Genomic DNA, 19,525 nt, shown 5'->3' with positions numbered 1-19,525 from the left:
ATACCGAAGCGTACCGCCCGTACCGGGCGGTACGTAACGGTCCGACAGGTTACCGGTATGCGGACCGCCCGGTACCGCTACAGTGCTATACTGTAGCACTGCTACAGTATGGAAAAAAATTAAAAAAAATTCGATACGCCCTGATGTACCGCCCGATACATCGGTACCGTACCGTACCGAGCTCGGGTCGAAACGCCGGTATGGTATGGTACAGTGAACCTTGGTGCAAAGTTCGCAATTTCGATCCGTTTGGGATCATCCTTCCGTTAATATTGAATTATCGTTCTTCCTCTTAATCCTCCCAAATTAGCCTCATAAATTTGATCCAATCCACAAATCGTTGCTTTGTTGAGTTTAGGAGAGTGAAAATGTGAGAATAAGAGAGAGATTGTAAGTGAAAAAGAGTTTGATAGAGCTTAAGATATTGTGAGAGTGAAATGAATTAAAAGAGGAGGGAGAAAAGGGTTTAAAGTTTAAACATCCTTTAGGTTGCCTCCAACGGTCAAATTGACCGTTTGAAACCCAATATAGGTCGATAACGGTCAGTTTCAATCGTTACCACCCGATACAATCCCGTATTGCCCAATATGTGAGAAACAAGAGAAAATATAGCAACCATATTTTCCCTAGAAAGTCAATACTCCTATATCTTATTTCTTAAATTGAAGATGTTTTATGCCAAAAAAAATACATTTGTCTACTTGATGACCAATATTAGGACATCATACATGGTGAGAAACAAGGGAAAATATAGCAACTATATTTACATGCAACAAGAAAAGGTATACATAATCAATAAGCAAATGATATGTTCCTAATGAAACAAAAAAACGTTTGCATGCTCAATAATCAACATTCTATAGACAAAAGTGAAGTGCCACTTCCCAAATACCAAAATGTTGCAAAATGTTGTCCAAGACAATGTCTTGTCCTTTGTGCACAAATATGGCTTTTAGCTGCATATGAATTCTGCTTGGGTTCTTGCTGCTGTATTGCAATATATGTTCATGAAAAACCGATAACGAGAGTAAAAACAACTCCACAATATTATCAGTATAGTAATTACTTATCTTTATTACAAAATATAATGTTAATTGGTAGACTGTGCTCATCCATTTATTTGCATCACATGCTTGTCTACTGATATTCTGCAATTTTGAAAATTTCCTTCCATACTTTTTCACTGTAAGATACAATGGTCAAGCTTATTTGCTATTGCAAGTAATCCACAAAAATCAAACTGCATTAAGGATTGTGATAGTGATTGTGATATCTGAGTTCCTGAATTTGCTTAACACTAGTGCTTAATTCTACTCGAAAGTTAGTTATCCTTATTCCTTAATGCTTCACCTTCCAGCAACTAAAGGTAATTCCTTGAATTTGCTATAGCTAAATATATATATGTTGGCAGAAGAAGTAACATTCAGGCAGAACTAAGACAAGTGACAGAAGGAGATCAATAACATCCAAAAGGAATCAATGTAGTAAAATTAAATAATTCAACTTACTTGCAAAGTTCCAAAAGCCGTATCATTGATAACCCATGTCTTACATAGTAGACGAACAGCTGTGCCATATAACACACTGGAAAATGAAAAACAATATAATGCTATATAAGCAACTCACTCTCCCATGAGGATAGCTCTAGGATTAAAATTGTCACTACTATTATCATCACCTTACAAAGCACGATCAACAGAGGATATGATGCGGTACATCCCAACTAAAGGTCCTACAATATCAATATGTTGATCTAATTCAGAATTTTGATGTTTATAAGTACAATCCTAACTCTTAAGCATGCAGTGGATGCAATATATACCATGGAATAGAACATGGCATGTAACCATATCAGCAGCTCATGAGCATGTGACGCAGGAGAAACCTGCACACCAAGCATATACATGGAAGCCTAGAGCTGAGTCAAATGAGGTAAAGGTTTAAATCATAGTATTTTTATTCTAGTTTACTTAGGTTTTCAGGATTCAATTGAATCTATATTGCCATCACTTTACTAATTGAGCGACCATGGAGACTTCTTAAAGAGCTTGGTGAGTACCATCTATCTTACAAAATCCTAAAAGGAGAGATTTTCCCATAGAAAATACAGGCCAGGTTGGTTAAGATCATAATGGAAGAGTCTTAGCCTTTCAAATAGTCAACAACTTCCTCTTTAAGTTTGCCTATAAAATCCTAGTATTGAGACACTTTACTTGGAAAATGGTATACTATTAGATGTGATGAGGTTCAGTCTAGGCAAGGCACATCATGCCAGCTCCAAACAAACAAGAACAAGGCCTTACATGGCAAGTAAATATTCAAAGGTTACTTTAGTAGTTTGATATCAGAGCAAAAGCAATGTAAAAATCCTTTATCAATCATATTGATGAAGAAAGTTTGAGACACAATTCATCTATCCGAAGTACAAATGTAGAACCTTGACAAATTATCTCCTTCGAAGGGAAGGTACTTCAATATAAAAAGTGAGTTTGATACAGTATATTAGCTTTGAAGTAAAGCAGAAAAAAAATGGATTAGAAAACAACTTAATAACGGAAAAAACACTTAGTAGCTCCTATACAAAGGAGATGTCAGATCTGGCAGAAAAGAGTTTTACTGAATTCATAATTGATGATTCTCATAGTATAAAACATGTACCAGTTCAAAGACTAAATTGATATGCACTGATGTTATTCATAACTTGGAGAGTATCACTGATTTAATCATAAACATGAAAAAAATTAGCTGGACTATTTCTTCAATTTTTAATTTGCCAAAATTTTGAGTTGGCTTCAACTGGAAGAACATTGGCGACCATTGAATGCAGGGGAAGAGAGTACAGCAATCAATGTCAAAAGTTGATAACTTTGGTTAAGTCTTTTTAGATACAGGCGTGCATATATTCTAAGTATTTATGATTGTTATATTGTTTCCTTTGGATATTACTTTCAAGGTCCCAAAAGAGTTGCAACTAACCAACTAGTCTTCTTACAATGTCTGTATGATGGAACTTGGAAGTACTAAAAAGATTTGAATTTCTTTAAAAGTTAATTTTGTTTACAGGGGGTCAATCAAGAAGAGTTTTGGTTGGTTAACAGTTTTACATCTATCCGTAGAGTCCTCATAGAGAGACCTATGAGAGTCCAATCTATTCTGAACAGGAAAAAACAGAAACCTCCCTAAATGAATATTTGATATGTAATAAATTGCCAGCCACAAACTCCTATCTTCCCCTTTCTTTATTCTGTTTTTATTTCCCCTCCCATTTCCCCCTTGTCCAAACCATTAGGATCTGATTTTCTTCTGGAAGTCACTTCATAGTTCATAGAACGTTACACATTTAATTCAATCTAAACAAACTAATTAATTGTAACTGGGCCCAATCTAGTAGGTGTGACCTTCAGCGGTTCCCCCATTATTACCTTCCCTTTCTTGCCCACTTGAGACATAAACAAGCCCATCCTAAGGTCACCATTAGACATGGGCATATTTTCTTCAATGATCAATCTATATCATTTAGTTCCCAATTGAGACAGTTATTAGGGCTCCTTAGGCTTGCAAGCTCCCAGCATCGTGAATCACAATTACTTTTTGAATTGTTTATCACAACCATCTAAATTCAAATTAATCAGTGCAATAAGTTACATAACACTGTAGGCTTTAGACTGGTCATATAACCTAAAAGGCAGTCAACTATCTCAGCATACATCAAAATGTGATTATCCCCACACCATAAAAAATTATAGCTTTCTTAGAAAAAAAATCTTACAAAAAGAACAAGAACATTGAACAAGGCAAAGCACAAGCTACGTAGGCTTGCTAGTTTCCTTTGTGTGCCACATCATAAATCACAATAACCTTTTCAATTGTTGGTCACTTCCATCAAAATTCAAATTAATCAGTTACAATTAACACTGCAGACTTTACGCTGGTCATATAACCTAGAAGGTAGTAGGGTTTGCCGTGCCACATCATACCACTTGGTACGGGCGGTACGTACCAATCCAATAGGGGACAAGTACGTGGACCACCCTGTACTAGGTGGTATATACTAAAAGATTTTGTATCGCTCAATACGGGCCTATACCGCTCAATAACAATCGAAATCCAACCGTTACAAACCTGTACCGATTGATAACGATCAAATTTTGATCATTACTGACTAATGGCTCATATCTAATCCTTTCCAATGGTCATATCCATTTGAAAGGGTTTTTAAACCCTTTCCTCCTCATCTTTCACCCCCTTTCACTCTCTCAATCTCTTTCTCACTCACTTCTTTCTCTAATTCTCACATTTGTACTTTTTAAAAACTTCACAAAGCTACGATTTGTGGATTGGATCAAGATTGGGAAGCTAATTAAGGAGGATTAACACTTTAAGTTAGAAGAAGAACTCTCTAATCAAAGGTACATAGACAACTTCTCAATTACATTCAACAATCCGCTCAATCCGGAGATAAGATAGCGGCACGGATAACAATGCCTCGACCGACAATGACACCGATGCCCAAGAGTCGATGGTCCCGTCCAAATAGATTGAGACTGATGCATGGACCGAGAAGCAGTATTTTACGCATACCACCCAAAATTCATATCACGGAGCTTGATGTAATAGTTGCTCATTCTTCTCCAAGTAGTAGTACGGTGATCGATCTTATGATACAGAGTAATAGATCAGTGGCGAAAGTAGAAGTTTTGACATTCTCCATGCTCCGCACCAATACAGGACACAATCGTACTTGTCTTAAGAGCCGCCACGGACACATGTGATTCACAACGATCAAACTACAGCCATCACCATATTGATGCACCAATGACATATGGTGTATCAGTATACTATATCATGAGATCAATTTCAAGATTAGGTCCAACAAACAAATCAAATCAATATACAAATATATAGGATCGAGGACCCCGATCCACTGCCAGTGGAGTCCTGTCATTATTTTTTGTGGTAAAACCAGGTATATCCACCGATCGATTGCTTGATTCATCATAATATTAAGGTTTAAGTTATTCAACAAATAGTGTATCAATTCAAATTATTTCTTTGCAGATAATTCAATATCAACAGAAGGACAATCTGAAACGTACCTCAAAGCTACTCCTCAAAACTCGAAAAAGATATGTGCCACTATTATTTTCTAATTTAGATTATTTTTGCTAAAATTATACTAAATTTATATTTATTTCCAACTTAAAAACTTTAATCTAATTTTTTTATTTTCAAAAATTTTTGGAACTATTTTTTATCATTTTTTCATGCCATCAGTATGCCCCATTGTACCGACACGCGATACGTTGATACAAAGCAGTACGTAACGTACCGTCGATCAACCAGTACACCAGCTCAAACCTTGGAAGATGGTAAACTATCTCAAAACTATAGCATCTTAAAAGTAAAATTTTACAAAGAATAAGAATTAAACCAAGAAGGTAAAGGACAATCTACGCAGGCTTGCTAGTTTCCAATGTTACCTTTGGACCATGCATCATAAATCACAATCACCTTTTGATTGTTTGTCACTTCCATCTAATTTCAAATTAATCAGTTACAAGTTACACAAAAACACACTGGTCATATAACCTAAGGGGTTCAACTATCTCAAAATATACCAAAAGAGGATTATCCCCGTACCATCTCAAACTCTGTAGCATCTTATACATAACGAAAAAGAAAACTAGGAAGGTAAGGGACAAGCTAGGCAATGATAGTAGACAACTCTAAAAAATACTGCAGCATACAAACCAACATCGCAAGGTGATTTGTATACTAATATCTTTTTAAGATATCATTTTAAGATACTAATAATTTAGATAAAAACATCGCAAAATAATCAACTATAAAGAATCATGAAGAGCAATCATGTAAGAACCATTTGTATATGGTAAATGAACATAACCATAAGATAAACTGATAGATACATACGGATTTGCACTCTTGTGGAGCATTGGCAACACTGTTTGTAAAATTAACGGAACCATAACAGAATGTGTAGCGAGCGATGGAAGCATTTCCAGAAGTCTGGGCTGCAATAGATAAATAAAGGTTCTAAGGAAAATCAACCATTAAGTTAATATAATCTAATAAACTATTCAATGTGCCTTGCCATGATGGTAGGTGCAGTGTCGGTAAATTATTGCAAAAAGGTGGTAACACTTTTATATGTCCCCACTACTGATGTAGCAATAACAGCAGTGGTTGTGATCCACAGCATGGCACATGAATGTCATCAAGTTCAACCAAAACTGATAGCTGATGGCTGCTACTTCCACTACCATTAATAACAGCTGATTTCACGTTGAATACACAGCAAAATACAACTATAGTCTCCTAGGAAACCATGGAACAAAGATGAGTAGTGATAAATATACTATATCTTCAATTTGACAACTTGAACAGCACCCAAAATAATCATGTTGATTTCTGACAAAAGTACTGATGATAAATGTAGTGGCGGTTTGGAAATGGTGATAAATGGTCATATCAGAAAGACTGATAATAACAAACATGGAGATAGAGCATCAGTCGCAACAATGGCAAGAATAATGATAGCAGTAATGGTCTAATGCAAAGTTAGAAGTAAATTTCAACATTCCTTCCATCTATGTTTTCATGTAACTTTCAATCCATGAAGAAAAGTTTAACTGATTTTTCACACCAATTTTTAAATCAGTGTTTTGTTAGTAGCAGTAATGGTCTAATGCAAAGTTAGAAGTAAATTTCAACATTCCTTCCATCTATGTTTTCATGTAACTTTCAATCCATGAAGAAAAGTTTAACTGATTTTTCACACCAATTTTTAAATCAGTGTTTTGTTAGTAGCTTCTTCCTCCATTATTTTTACATTTCTTTCAGTTTTGTGAAGATAAATAAACATGGTTACTGACTTACCAACATTTTAAGGGAGTCACACTTGTCTCTGCATAGCATCTTAATGTGGAAGAGAACTGTTAGCAGCAGTGGCATACCCAGTTTATAATCCATTCCACCAATTGCAGCCAAAGAATCAACAGCAGACGTGCTAAGTTTAGGATGTACAAGCAAAATCGAAGCCACAGAGCTAAATAATGAAGTTAATCCTATAAAACAGAATAAACTGTCATCACGCACCGGAAGTACAAGTTTAACAAGTTATATCAATCCAATACATTTAATAAAAAAAACCACACTTGAGAAGGAAAAACAGGTGACCAAGCTTGAAGTATGTTGAAATTACTAAAATGAACAATAACCTCCAAGGTGAAACTTGAAATATGTTGAAATTACTAAAATGGACAATAACCTCCTGAGGAACTTTCTGGTGATTGAATAATTGAATTATATTTTTGCCTTCTAACGGTTGACAGGTACTCTTTCAGTTGAGACGTCCAACTTGTCATTACACCACATTGTGACCCAATAAATCCAATTTTTTCATCATGATTCTGCATCAATAAGTTAACTGAATCTAAGGCATCTATTCAAGAAAAGACATATATGTTAAAATAAGATACAGTATCAGATAACCTGGAACCAAAGATGATGCAGAAGCCTTAGAAGAATAAATCCTAGCCTCAAAGTAGACGTTCCAGACGTAGGGATCTGCACTTTTCTCGGATCATCTGACAACTCTAAAACTTGCCTGGTTGCTCTTGAAAGTAAGTGAGATGCCGAAGCTTTAACAGATTGAGAAGGAGAGGACAATAGGTTGATGAGAGGAAAGATACACAAAAGATCTTCACCATGATAACAAGCAATTCCTTTGCTATTGTCTTCTGCAATAAAAGCAATGCATAAGGCATTTCTATAGGAAATCTCAAACAGATGGAAATAACTTAAGTTATTCATTTGCAAGAAATCCTATTCAATTGCAAAATAAAGCAGCCGATTGAAAACAAAGAGAACATAATTATCAGTGCCTCACTACAAAATTCCTGTTCTTAAGATATTCCTCCAAATTTCTCAACGAGGAAGAAGTTCAAGTTCAAAAAACAAAGAAGTTACAGGGTGATCTTGTATGACATTAGCCATTTACCAGCCCTACATGTTTCTTATTCAACTGTCAGGACATTGGTTCATCCGAGATAATTTGAGCTGCAAAACGGGGCCTCCAAAAAGAAATGAGAGAAATATTCCAAGTCAGTTACTTGCCCATGCATATTTTGCTGTGTGGTGCAATAAAAAGGCAATTTTACGATTTGCATGATCTTTCCAAGCAAGAAGTGTAAAATGACTACTCAAAAATCCCAAGGAAGATACCAGGCTTTGCTAAACTATTATGCATATAAGAATTTGTTTCAAGAAAATGTGAGGAAAAAAATGCACCATTTTCTTTCTTCCACTCATTCAAGAAAATTAAAAGCTTCAAAGCAGACAAGTGCTCATGTTCAAACTCCGCCTGGGTGAGAATGATGGAGACAGACACAATAACTGTAACAAGCTCAGCCGGATATGGCAAGCCACAGTTTCTCTGGGCCACCAATAGACGCTTTGCCAATTCAAGAAGAACTTCAACTCCACCCCAAGGCTTAGTACAGCCAATAGCCACTGACAACAGATTCTCTAGTAGCTCAATACCACATGCTTTGGCATCAACGCTAACCTGCTTCGATGTTTAATGTTAAATTAGCATGATAAATTTCCAGATAAAAGTAGTATTCTGAAAAGAACAAATAAACATCCCAATGGCACAAGTAAATTACAGCCAACTTGATATACAACCATGTCACGTCACAAATACTCAGATATTGAATATAAACATGCTCATAAGCTTCCTGTAGATGTGACTATGCCTATAATGCACTCCAGAACAGAATAACAAACTAATATAAAATGTCAGAACTAACAACATTCTTCAAAATGTCATATAACAAGTATGGCTCATCTTGTTTTTGTCCTGGTGTTGGTCCTTAGTGTCTCTCACTCTTTGACAAGAACACCAAAATCAAATGTAATCCAAAACAACAAAACCCAAATTCCCAATGCACGCACCAAAATCAAACTATACAACCTCATGATTCCAGAATCCTCCTACATTTTCCGTACAGCACAATCAAATCAATGTCTCTAATCACATGTCGATGTCATCTTTTGTTTCTCCCTATTGAAAAAAAAAATGATCAAATAAATGAAGCATGTTGACACTCTATTTCCACTCAGTCTCCTCTGATTTTCCATGATAATTAAAGCTTTCACAGAGGAACCAAAGTGGGAACCCATTTGATTCCCTTGTTTTTATAGATTTTTAGATCTTACGTTTAGTTACCTGAAACAGATCACAGAGACACAGACACCTTCAAAGAAGGACAAAATAGAGAATCAAATTGCATTTCACCTGAATAGTCCACACTAAGGGTGGGGAGGGGGTTATGATGATATATAGGTTAGATGGGCACACTACTAGTAACAGGGGCTACAGAATTTTAGGCCATGTGGACAAAGGCCTGTTATACCAAACATTCCGGGCCAGTGGGCCTATTGGGTCAGGCACAACACAAGTCTAAACAGAAAAGTGATTTCCTTAATAGAGAACCCCATCAGCTTGTGGCTAAGACCATAAATCTAAGAGGTTATCTTAATTACAGAAACTCTTTCTTTTTCCACCTCTTTCTTTGTCCGATTCCCCGCAACCCAACCCCTCCTCCTCTTCTTGCTTAGACAAATACTAGGCTCAATGTTCCTCTTCTCTTCGCATCCTTGCCTCTTTCACTCCCTCTTCACTATTTCCCCACTTCTGCCACCAATGTTCTGCTGCTTATTAGCATCTACGATTTTCTCTTAAGGTGCTCAACATGGAGCATGCTACAGGGAATCAATGAAACCTCATTCAATGGTACTGAATGCCACAGATGATTTTATAAGTCCCTATCACAAAGAACAAACCCACTAATTAATAACTCAAAGTGAAAACAGGACTGAATTTAAAGTTGGAGACCAGACACCAACCTAAGCTAGTAAACCAGTCAAGACTGAGATCAGCCAGGATCAAGTCTAACTAATTTAGCCCATAGACTTATTGGTTTAGCCTATGCACCATAAGGGCCTATTTGACTATATCAAATTTCAAAGACCTTAAATTATAAATTTATTATTTTAGTGGAATTATAATTTATTTACATCTGCCTATAAATTTGGGAATTTAGTGTCATTAGACTCCATATTCCTGTAATTTACCCAACCAATTCATTTTCTTATACTGTCAGATTAACAAAGTAAATTTCAAATTTATGGTTGTTTCATCAAGCATGTTTTGTACATGAATTGGTTAATGTAATGTATATTGATCAGGATTTTTGTGCCAAATAGCAACAACATGTTGAATAGCCCAGAAGTCAACTTTGATTGATAATGTATGAGATCATAATATTGATGCATATAATGGGTGATTCAATCTCATGTTGAATAGCCCAGAAGTCAACTTTGATTGATAATGTATGAGATCATAATATTGATGCATATAATGGGTGATTCAATCTAATCTTTTTATCCGCATTTTGGTTGTTTTATCTTGAACAGCTATCAACCTTTACCCTATTTCACGAGGCAAAGAGGAATATATAAGTAACAATCTATCAGTAGTTAAAATTATTATGTGAAGTGTCTTCTCACACTAGTAAAAATACACTTCCTGAAATTTGACTTTCCTTCAGTGTCATGTTTTTCTTCCAAGCCATACACAAGAATGGCTTTAAGAATATTTTGGATCCATGAGCAGTACCAGTTACATTTATCAACTGTCCAATGCATGCAGACTGTCGCACAGGATACATGAATTTATCGCAGATCCGGTGTGCATATCTTGATTCAGAATAATTTAATATCATAGACTGCTGTATTGACCAATCTGGATTATCTAAACTACGATGCAATCTGAACAATATAATTGTTTTAAAAAATCAAGTTGCATAAATACAAATATTAAAATATTTTATAATCTTTTCAAGAAAGTTCAGAAACAACAAAAGTATGAGATCATTTTGATGAAAAATTTCAACACATTCATAGCTTTGTAGTCTTCTAAGTTCCAAGAAAATTACCTTGACATTACATGATGCAGTATGTATCATGAACCAAAATAATGAACTACCGAAATGTACCTCCATCCATGTACCATGACTCATGCTAAGTGGAGCACTCATACACACCAACAACAACAACAAGCAATAATATGCCAACAATGGATATTTGCCATCCTTGAGCTCTGACATCATACCCACATTCATAGCCCAACACAAACAATGTTTGAAGCAACTATCTTTCATAGCCAAAAGCATCACCAGCTTATGCTCTGATCCGAGTAGCATGGGAAACGTGGATTCCCATGTGAACCAGCAAGGACTACCTTGCAAGGCTAAATACTCCGAGGTCACCAATAGCGAAGTAGTACCATGAGGGAAAGGTGAAAAGAACCCCCATCGGGAAGTAAAATAGAACATGAAACCGTGAGTTCCCACGCAATGGAAGGAGAATGTGATTTCTAACAATGTGTCTATTGAAGAATGAGTTGACGACTCATAGGCAATGGCTGGCTTGGTTAAGGTAACCAACCGGAGCCGTAGCAAAAGCGAATCTTCATAGAACGATTGTCACTACTTACGAACCCAAACCTAGGTGATCTATCCATGACCAGCATGAAGCTTGGGTGAAACTAAGCAAAGGTCCAAACCGACTGATGTTGAAGAATCAATGAATGAGTTGTGGTTAGGGGGGTCAAATGCCTCTCGAGCCCAGAGCTAGCTGGTTCTTCCCGAAATGTGTTGAGGCATAGCAGTTGACTAGACATCTCGGGGTAAAGCAATAATGTTATTATGAATAGTTTATCTTATGTTATTATGGAATTCGATGTTGGATTAACCCATGGAATCATCTATGGGTGCACATTGAAATCCCCACCTTGTGGTAAGCTATATAATGAACAGAAACCCATATGTTGGCCGCTTTATTTGTAAGTTGTAACAACCCAAGTGCAACTTATTTGTGAAAAGTGAAGCTTGCTAACATGAGCCAAGCGTATACCTCAAGTAACAAACAATTTGTAAAGAAATCTCTCCTTTCTTTCCCATTGGATGCTCATAATAACAAGTAAATGTGGTTCTACCTATAATTTATTCTACGGGACCATTGTCTATTTATACTTCATTAAAATGGCTCAATTACATTGTTTTATTGAAATCCTTCTTTATCCTCCATACATGATGCTACCACAACAACAATGACATGTCACAATGTCCCAACTATTTGGAGCTACATAGATCTTTTCCCTCATTGAGCTCTTTGTAAGGTGATATTTCTAATAAAATCAAAGAGCATTCAAATCTACTTTTATTGTTCTAGTGATATCTTCTTAGGTATCCCTCTAACTCTCTTTGTACCGTTAATTGTAATAAACTAAGATTTGACATTGGTAAGTATTCTCTGAACATGAACATATAATCTTGAATAATTCTCCCCCATCCCGACCTCTGTCAAGCTTCACATAGCTATTCATAGATGAAAAGTTTTTTTTTTTCATATTTCTGGTAACTCCGCACATCCATTTCAAATTTGTGTCTGAGCTACACTAACTCTTTTAGGGTCTTCCATTTGAAAAGCTCAATACCAAAAGATGCAGGGCTAAAATAAAGATAAATGCTCCACACTAGAAAGAAACTATAATCTAGCTAACATTTTCTTTTTTCTATTCTCCTAAAATAACACAGTATAGCTCCCTTGTAGACATGTTTCTAATGGTCACACAGCGGTTTTAAGAGAACAAATTTCTTCTATCTACCAATTTCCAGATATTGCCAAAGATGGTAAACATTTGGTCAACAAAGGTTACCATCTTTATTAGATACAGCATCATAATTTTATACACTTCCAAAATGAGAAGGATTCCAGATTACCATGTTTGTATCCTAAGAAACAACAATTTCCCTCTAAAGTAAACTATTCATTACCACCATCAGGAGACTAACACGTGAAAATAAAATAGCAAAAAATTACAAACAACCTACCAAGAATGACCAATCATGCAAATGACAACAGTAAGGAAGCAAGGATCTCATGGAGCTTATAAAGTATACCTGACTAAATAAAGTAAAAACTTATAAGAAACAGTTTCCAGGCATATGAAGACATTACGGATTGGAATACGGTTTCGCCACAACTCAGCTGCTTCAAGACCACGATAAATGCATCAACCAAGTACTCTGAAGAAACCAACAGGCACTTGAAATCCTGATAAGCGGATAGAGTTGTGAGGTATTATCATGGAAATAAGAAAATATCATGCCAAACCAACAAAATCACTAGTCCAAAAATAATTACTTATTTCATTCATGAGGACTAAACAATGAGCACCAAGCAACAAGAGAACATTGTGCAAAACCGGCAAAATCATTAGCTTTCAAGACTTCATTTTTTCCAAGAGACACATAAAGAACATTAGGAGAGATTAAATTACCGATCTTCAGAAATCATTCCTCGAGGGCAACCTACTATGTTCCTAATATTATAATTTCAGAAGCTGATCTTGTCCATAAATATTATAATCAAAACTGGGGACATCATGTCGAGACGTCATATCCAATCAAGTGCAAGAACATGCTATCACCAAAAACAGCAGGTAAAGCATGAAAAGTGTAGGAAAATTCTTGCCTCCTCATTTGCTAGTGGTAAGTGCCGTGTGCACCCAACAAGAAGATTCAATATGCCAATAGATTGTGATGGGAACGAACACGAGAATGATGCCACGGAAGAGATCAAATCCCTTGTAAAAGATGAAGAAGAAGAAGTCCGAAGAACTGAGAACAAGAGAAAAGGCCTCAAGAACCCCGAGACTGTCTCCATTCCGAGTGACTTGTTTTGCACTATAAATAACAAAACTTGCTGAATGAGTTCCTGGTGCACTTCTGTTCGACATGAAAGGACCTGCATCCAAAACGACAATAAAAAGCATACAAAAAAGTTACCAAGAGTTGGCTGGAAAATACTGATCGTCATAGATTTCTTGATTTTGCAATAATCAATGAATGAGCGATGTACACTTCCAGGAACCTAATTTTCCCCTTCTCTCTTTTGTTTTCCCTCGTTCCCCTTTCACCAGAACTTTTATCTCCCCCTCCTACTCTTGTATTCCTATTTTTCCTTGAACGCGTGGCGATGATAAATTAGGGTTAGGGTTAGAGGATGCTGGGTTTCCAGAAAGATTCGACAGAGACGCGGTAACAATGAATCGCGATAAAGAGCAACAGGTTCGCGCATTGCCGCTACCTTGATGAAGGGGTGGAGCTCAACAGGGTCGAAGCGGCGGCCCCAGGACGGATCTGCACGGAAGGCGAAGCGGGCCAAGAAACCAATTCCCTTGACGAAAAGCGAGGCGAAGCCGGGTGTGCAGCCATCGAGGGCGGATTGGAGCTCGAGAAGGGCGGCGGGGACCGGGAGAAGGCCGTCCTTGACGAGGGAGCATAGCTCGCGGACGGCCTGGTCAGCGACGGGTGCGGAGGGGGAGCTAAGGCAGCGGGAGAGTGCGTCGCGAGCGGGGCCGGAGGCAAGGCCGAGTGGGGGAGGGGCGGAACGGAGCTTCTTGAAGAGAGAAGCGACGGCGAGGCGCTGGAAGGAGGGCTGCGGTAGGCGCGTCTTGTCGAGTAGGTGATCGAAGGAGGCGGCGGCGGACGACTCCATTCGCCCTCCAACGCTCTCCGACAGGGAGACGGATTCAAAGCAGAGAGTGACAAAGGAGAAGCGAAGAGCCGTCGGCGTGGTGAAGGGTATCAGACACGGTCCACCGTACTAGGCAGTGACCGTGGACAAAGGCTTCAATCCATGAATATAATAACGCCAACAAGTAAATAACAATATTTATTTATTTAAATAATTAGTAATAAACGACTTCCGATTGCGCGCGATTCGATGGGCTTAACAAAAATAAATTGGATTTTTTTTCTCTTTTTAATGACCTAAGTATCAGTCCTTCGCTTTGCTTGGTCGAAGCTTCGTTGATATTTAAACGCTTGGTTTAAATATATAGGGTTCGAGATTAAAGTGTCTATACAGTTTTCAAATGATATTATTTGATACGAGTGGTATATATCGATTCGATAGTAAATCGATACGTGGATCATTCGCTATCGGTATTTTTTTATAAATAATATATATATATAAACGATATCATCTCATTTTTATATAAATATATATATATAAGTATTATATATATAGAGACAACATCGTCTCGTTTTTCCACGACGTCGCGTTGCTTGAGAAGAAGAGAGGCAACATCGTACTTTTTTTTTTAACTTTTATAGATATATATATATATATATATATATATATATAAGAGAAGAGAAGCGACGTTGCCTCCTATAGGGAAGAAGGGAGGTGACGTCGTCGAAATTTTTTTTTTACTTATATATATATATATATATATATACCGAACAATATATCACTCGGTATACAGTGTCGTATTGTGAGAATATTGAAACTTCGGTATAATATTTTAATCTTTTATTATAATATTATTTTCTTTTGATAAAAGTAGGTCGAACTTTAGAAAATTATTTATTTCCAAAAGTGTTTGTCAGTTATCTCAATTCATCGTTATCTGTCAATCAGTCCCATAAACCGGTCAAACTCTTCAGCTTATTTTCAAATATCATAAATTATTTATACAGCTCTTGTTTTGGTTATTCTTGTTTCTAGACCCGGATGATACTTATCTCCTATTTTTATATATAAGTTTATATGCATTGAATTTTAACTTTATTTGTTTCATACTTTTTAGTATATTTATAGTATTTTATGGCTGCATTAAAAATATTATAAATTGATTGAAAAATATTAGAACCGAAACCGGAAGTGATTAATCATGTACCATATCTATCTATTTATGAATATAGGTACATAGTGACGAGATATGTACACGAGAGATTTATTTTCTGAGAGATATTATTTTATGAAAATCATTATTGATTTAAAATATATTATTTAATATAAAAATATATATTATATATATGGGCGATAATTGATTTTATAATTGGTATGCCTAAGTTACTTAATTGATAGTTACCCTATGAAGCTAAGTTCAAAAGGATTAACTTGATAATGAACCATTTGATTGGTCGCATCGATGTTAGGCTCGTGAGGAATTATCCACTTTGGGCAATGGTCAAGCTCGCACGATTTTGTCCAATCAAAACTTATGAGCTCTAAAAAAAACATAATTGAGATGCATAGAGTGTGCCTTAGGTTTGCGGAGAATCTGATAAGGGACCGTTTGATCAAATTATCATTATGTGGCTTGTAGGTTCGCGATGAATTATTCATTTTGAACGATGAGCGTACTCATACAATTTTGTTCTTTTGAAGCTCGTGAACTCCAAAATGCATCTTCGAAAAGATCTCATACTCAATAACTAAATGACCTTATTATAATTATCGATGAATCATTTCAAATACACTTGCAAGTAGCCGGGACTCTAGATGTACAAATCGAATGCCTTCCCTAACATCAGGGGAGTATAATTGCAACTGATGCTCATCCAAGGAAATCATCCCTGTCTCGGATCATCGTATCTTTCTCACAAATTTCGGGTACCGGATTAAATAGCCTACCTAATTAAACCGTTGGTTAGTAGTAAGTTGTACATCCGAAGGACAATTACACAGAGCAACAAAAGATCGACGCTTCATTGGTTGGTTGCCCAAAAACTGTGCTGAAAACATTGCAGCCAAGACCAAATTACACACAACATCATTCTCACGCTGCACTTTCGTCACCCACCTCGGAACAAAAGGGCAGCAACACGGAGCAACGACGGCACAGGAGGAAGAGCCAACGAGGGGAAGAAAAGAAAACTAGAAAAGCAGGCAATAATGTTTCAAGGATTGCCCCACAAAGTACATGAAAAAGTTGAAAATGGTCCGACGCAAACACGGAGCGACGACGGCACGATACGACCACGTAGCTCATAGCTGGAAGGAGGCAGACGAGAACACAGGGAACGACGACGAGAGAGGGACATATGACTACATATAAAAGTTCAACATATACTAGCTAGCTTAGGATGAACCAACGATGACGACGCCGCGTCAACGGAGAGACATGAGCCGTTCGATGAAGAGGTCGAACGTCTCATCACGATCCACCATGCTTACTCGCGCGTAATTCGACTCCACGCCGAAATGGCCGCCGCCCCGGGTGAGTATCTTGTGCTTCTTGAATAAGTCTGCGCAGTCTTCCATTCCCTCCCTTTCGCACTTGAGCCATGCAAAAGCTACACAGCAAAAAAGAATGATGAGAAGGAAGGAAGGAACCATGCCGAGTTAAACACTACAAACAAGCGAGATGAAAAAATGAAAGAACCAACAACACAGTAGCAGTAGGTAGGACAGAAGCTGTGATGGATGGAGATCAGGCAAACCCAAAAGGTTCGATTGAGATTCGACGAAGACGGTAAAACGCTAATGCAGATACACCAGGAGGCGGAGTGATGCAAGATTTGACATCGGACAAAAAGGCGGCTAGACTACTTGTTCTTGAGGAAGGCCAGAAATAGGACATTTAATTTTAATTGTGAAGACGCATATATCTAATACTGGAACAGCCAAGAGGCATTAATTTAGTAGATCAAGTACGTAAGACATATACCAGGACAGGCTTCGGTCGTCTCCCCGGTGAACTTGCAGTGGACCGACTCGAAGTCGGGCAATGTAAAGATGCCCGAGGCCTTCACGGCTTCTCGCAACTTCCGCCACCTCATGGACAGAAGCCGGCGACCAAATTCGAACATCTTCACACCGGGCTTGGTCTGCAGGTCTGGGCGCTCGTAACCATCGGAGATTGCTTTGAGGATGGTTGCCGCCCGGAGCTGTGAGTCCTTGGACACCCCAATGGTGTTCAACTCTATAAACTTGACCATCTTCTTGGCCACCTCCACGTCCTTCACCAGAGCCCACCTGCCCCATTTGATTTAAGCTTCATCGATCGCCTTCTTACAATATCAACTAACTAGCCACGGCGACAAAGTTAAAGATGCCCACTTACCCCACTCGAGTTCCGGCATGACCGGAGAGCTTCGAGACGGTGAACAGCATGATGTCATGGTCCGCTGCAGCAGTGATGGGAGTGTATTGCGGCCAGTAGTAAGCTAGGTCATGGATTGTCTTCCCGTTGCTAGACTTGAGCACTGCTTCCCTGATGGAGCCATCCGGGTTATTCGGGGAACAAACCACCTCTATGTACGCATCACCTTCGAACTTGGATGCATCCCCACTCCACCGGTATAACGCTGACCGAAGGTAGTCGGTGATCCTCGGAAACGACTGTATTAATTAATCTATACTTTTAATTGCTCGTCGACAACTCAAATCGGAACAGCATAGCATAATCTAACTAAGAAAGTTTCATGACATGATATAACCGACCAATAGGTTGATAAGAGTGTGTAGAAAAGATTGGAACCAAAGCAAGTCTTAAGAACGAGAATGGGTTGGATGCGATATATTGCATGTAGTAGTGGAACAGTACTCACCGAGTAGTACGGAACTGCGGAAACAACGCTCATCGGCTCCGGCGCGTCGGAAGGTGATAAAGCAAAGAGAGAGGCCTGAAAGAGCTGAGTCGATCCGGTCCCGATGACGAGGAAGCGGTCGTCGGCTACAGCATTGCCAACCAGGTTATGGAGGCGCCGTGCCTCTTGGGCAAACTCGGGTTGCAGGAACCAGCAGAAGTTGGAGACATCGGAGAAGTAGCTCAAGGTCCGCCACGAGGGGATGGTGATGTCCGCCGCCTCGCCCACCTCCTTCCAGAAGGACTCGAACATGGTCGGATCTCCACTGGGCCAGTCATCGGTTTGTTTGCCGTCAAATAGCGTGCATATTCGACAATAAGAAACAAGGACAGGACGTAGCACAGAAAACACAAATTTCGATTTCTTGCTTCCCTTCCATTATTTCACATCAAAGCATGTCGTCCTAAGACTACCGCAAAGCAAGAGCATCTCCAGCATCTCTCGATCAGAGATCTCCTCAGGGGAAGATACATTTTAAGGAAAAATCCGAGAAAGAAATGCAAGTCAACAGGAATGCTATCGGATATCGTAGCGAAAGACCGGCGGTGTATTTTGATACAAACTCCGTTTCATCCAATAATAATAATAATAATAAGAAAAACGGGTACGTAAGCAAAGACGCCGGGCGGGTGCGATGACTCACTGGTCGAGATTGATAATGGCGTCCTTCGAGACAGGGCGCGAACCGGACGAAGAGCTCACACTGATCTCCTGCTGCGCCGTCGACGTCATGTCCACCGCTCGCTGATGACTGCAGCTTCTTCTGTTCCGCTACAGGGACGGGATGGAAGCCGGTGCACATCGCCCACCTTATAGAGGGAGGCGACGGGATGGAAGCATCCCCTCTGGCTTATCGGGAAAGCGGCCTGATACAACAAGAGCCTCCCCCCTCCTGGATTTGCTAGTTCCAGCGAATCTTGAAGGGGAAAAGGATACGATAATGCTCTCTGTAAATATACATCCAGACTATGTTAAAGAGGAGATGCGTTCGA

At 38.4% G+C, this 19,525-nt stretch overlaps 2 protein-coding genes across 3 annotated transcripts in view; both read right to left on the bottom strand.

The window, feature by feature from the left end:
* The window catches only part of LOC103987338 (protein RST1), a 35,927-nt gene extending 21,168 nt beyond the window's left edge, over positions 1-14,759 (bottom strand). For both annotated transcript variants that reach the window (XM_009405611.3, XM_009405613.3), the window contains exons 1-9: positions 14,239-14,759; positions 13,624-13,896; positions 13,108-13,203; positions 8,311-8,587; positions 7,513-7,760; positions 7,289-7,430; positions 6,898-7,085; positions 5,932-6,032; positions 1,509-1,584 (exon numbers count right to left, since the gene is read on the bottom strand). In XM_009405611.3, coding sequence (XP_009403886.2) covers positions 1,509-1,584; positions 5,932-6,032; positions 6,898-7,085; positions 7,289-7,430; positions 7,513-7,760; positions 8,311-8,587; positions 13,108-13,203; positions 13,624-13,896; positions 14,239-14,649 — 1,812 coding nt within the window. In that variant the 5' untranslated portion in view covers positions 14,650-14,759. The remainder of the gene's footprint in view (positions 1-1,508; positions 1,585-5,931; positions 6,033-6,897; positions 7,086-7,288; positions 7,431-7,512; positions 7,761-8,310; positions 8,588-13,107; positions 13,204-13,623; positions 13,897-14,238) is intronic.
* A 2,293-nt stretch (positions 14,760-17,052) lies between these two features.
* LOC103988297 (tryptophan aminotransferase-related protein 2-like) lies at positions 17,053-19,265 on the bottom strand. Its single transcript, XM_009406845.2, has 5 exons — positions 19,177-19,265; positions 18,495-18,798; positions 18,008-18,285; positions 17,612-17,919; positions 17,053-17,237 (listed from the first exon to the last, which is right to left on the bottom strand). Exons 1-5 carry the CDS (start codon positions 19,263-19,265, stop codon positions 17,053-17,055), a joined length of 1,164 nt encoding a protein of 387 aa, XP_009405120.2.
* Positions 19,266-19,525: the final 260 nt, after the last annotated feature.

The sequence above is a fragment of the Musa acuminata genome, chromosome BXJ2-6, assembly GCF_036884655.1.
Source record: "Musa acuminata AAA Group cultivar baxijiao chromosome BXJ2-6, Cavendish_Baxijiao_AAA, whole genome shotgun sequence".
Taxonomy (NCBI): domain Eukaryota; kingdom Viridiplantae; phylum Streptophyta; class Magnoliopsida; order Zingiberales; family Musaceae; genus Musa; species Musa acuminata.
The sequence above is the reverse complement of the archived record's forward strand: the minus strand, read 5'-3'. Positions and strand labels throughout refer to the sequence as shown.

Excerpts from the sequence above, each read along its gene's own strand:
- LOC103988297 (XM_009406845.2), bottom strand. The coding sequence starts at position 19,265 with ATGACGTCGACGGCGCAGCAGGAGATCAGTGTGAGCTCTTCGTCCGGT. Across the intron at positions 18,286-18,494 it reads CCGCAGTTCCGTACTACTCG|TCGTTTCCGAGGATCACCGA; the intron begins GTGAGTACTGTT and ends TAATTAATACAG. Across the intron at positions 17,920-18,007 it reads CATGCCGGAACTCGAGTGGG|GTGGGCTCTGGTGAAGGACG; the intron begins GTAAGTGGGCAT and ends CAAATGGGGCAG.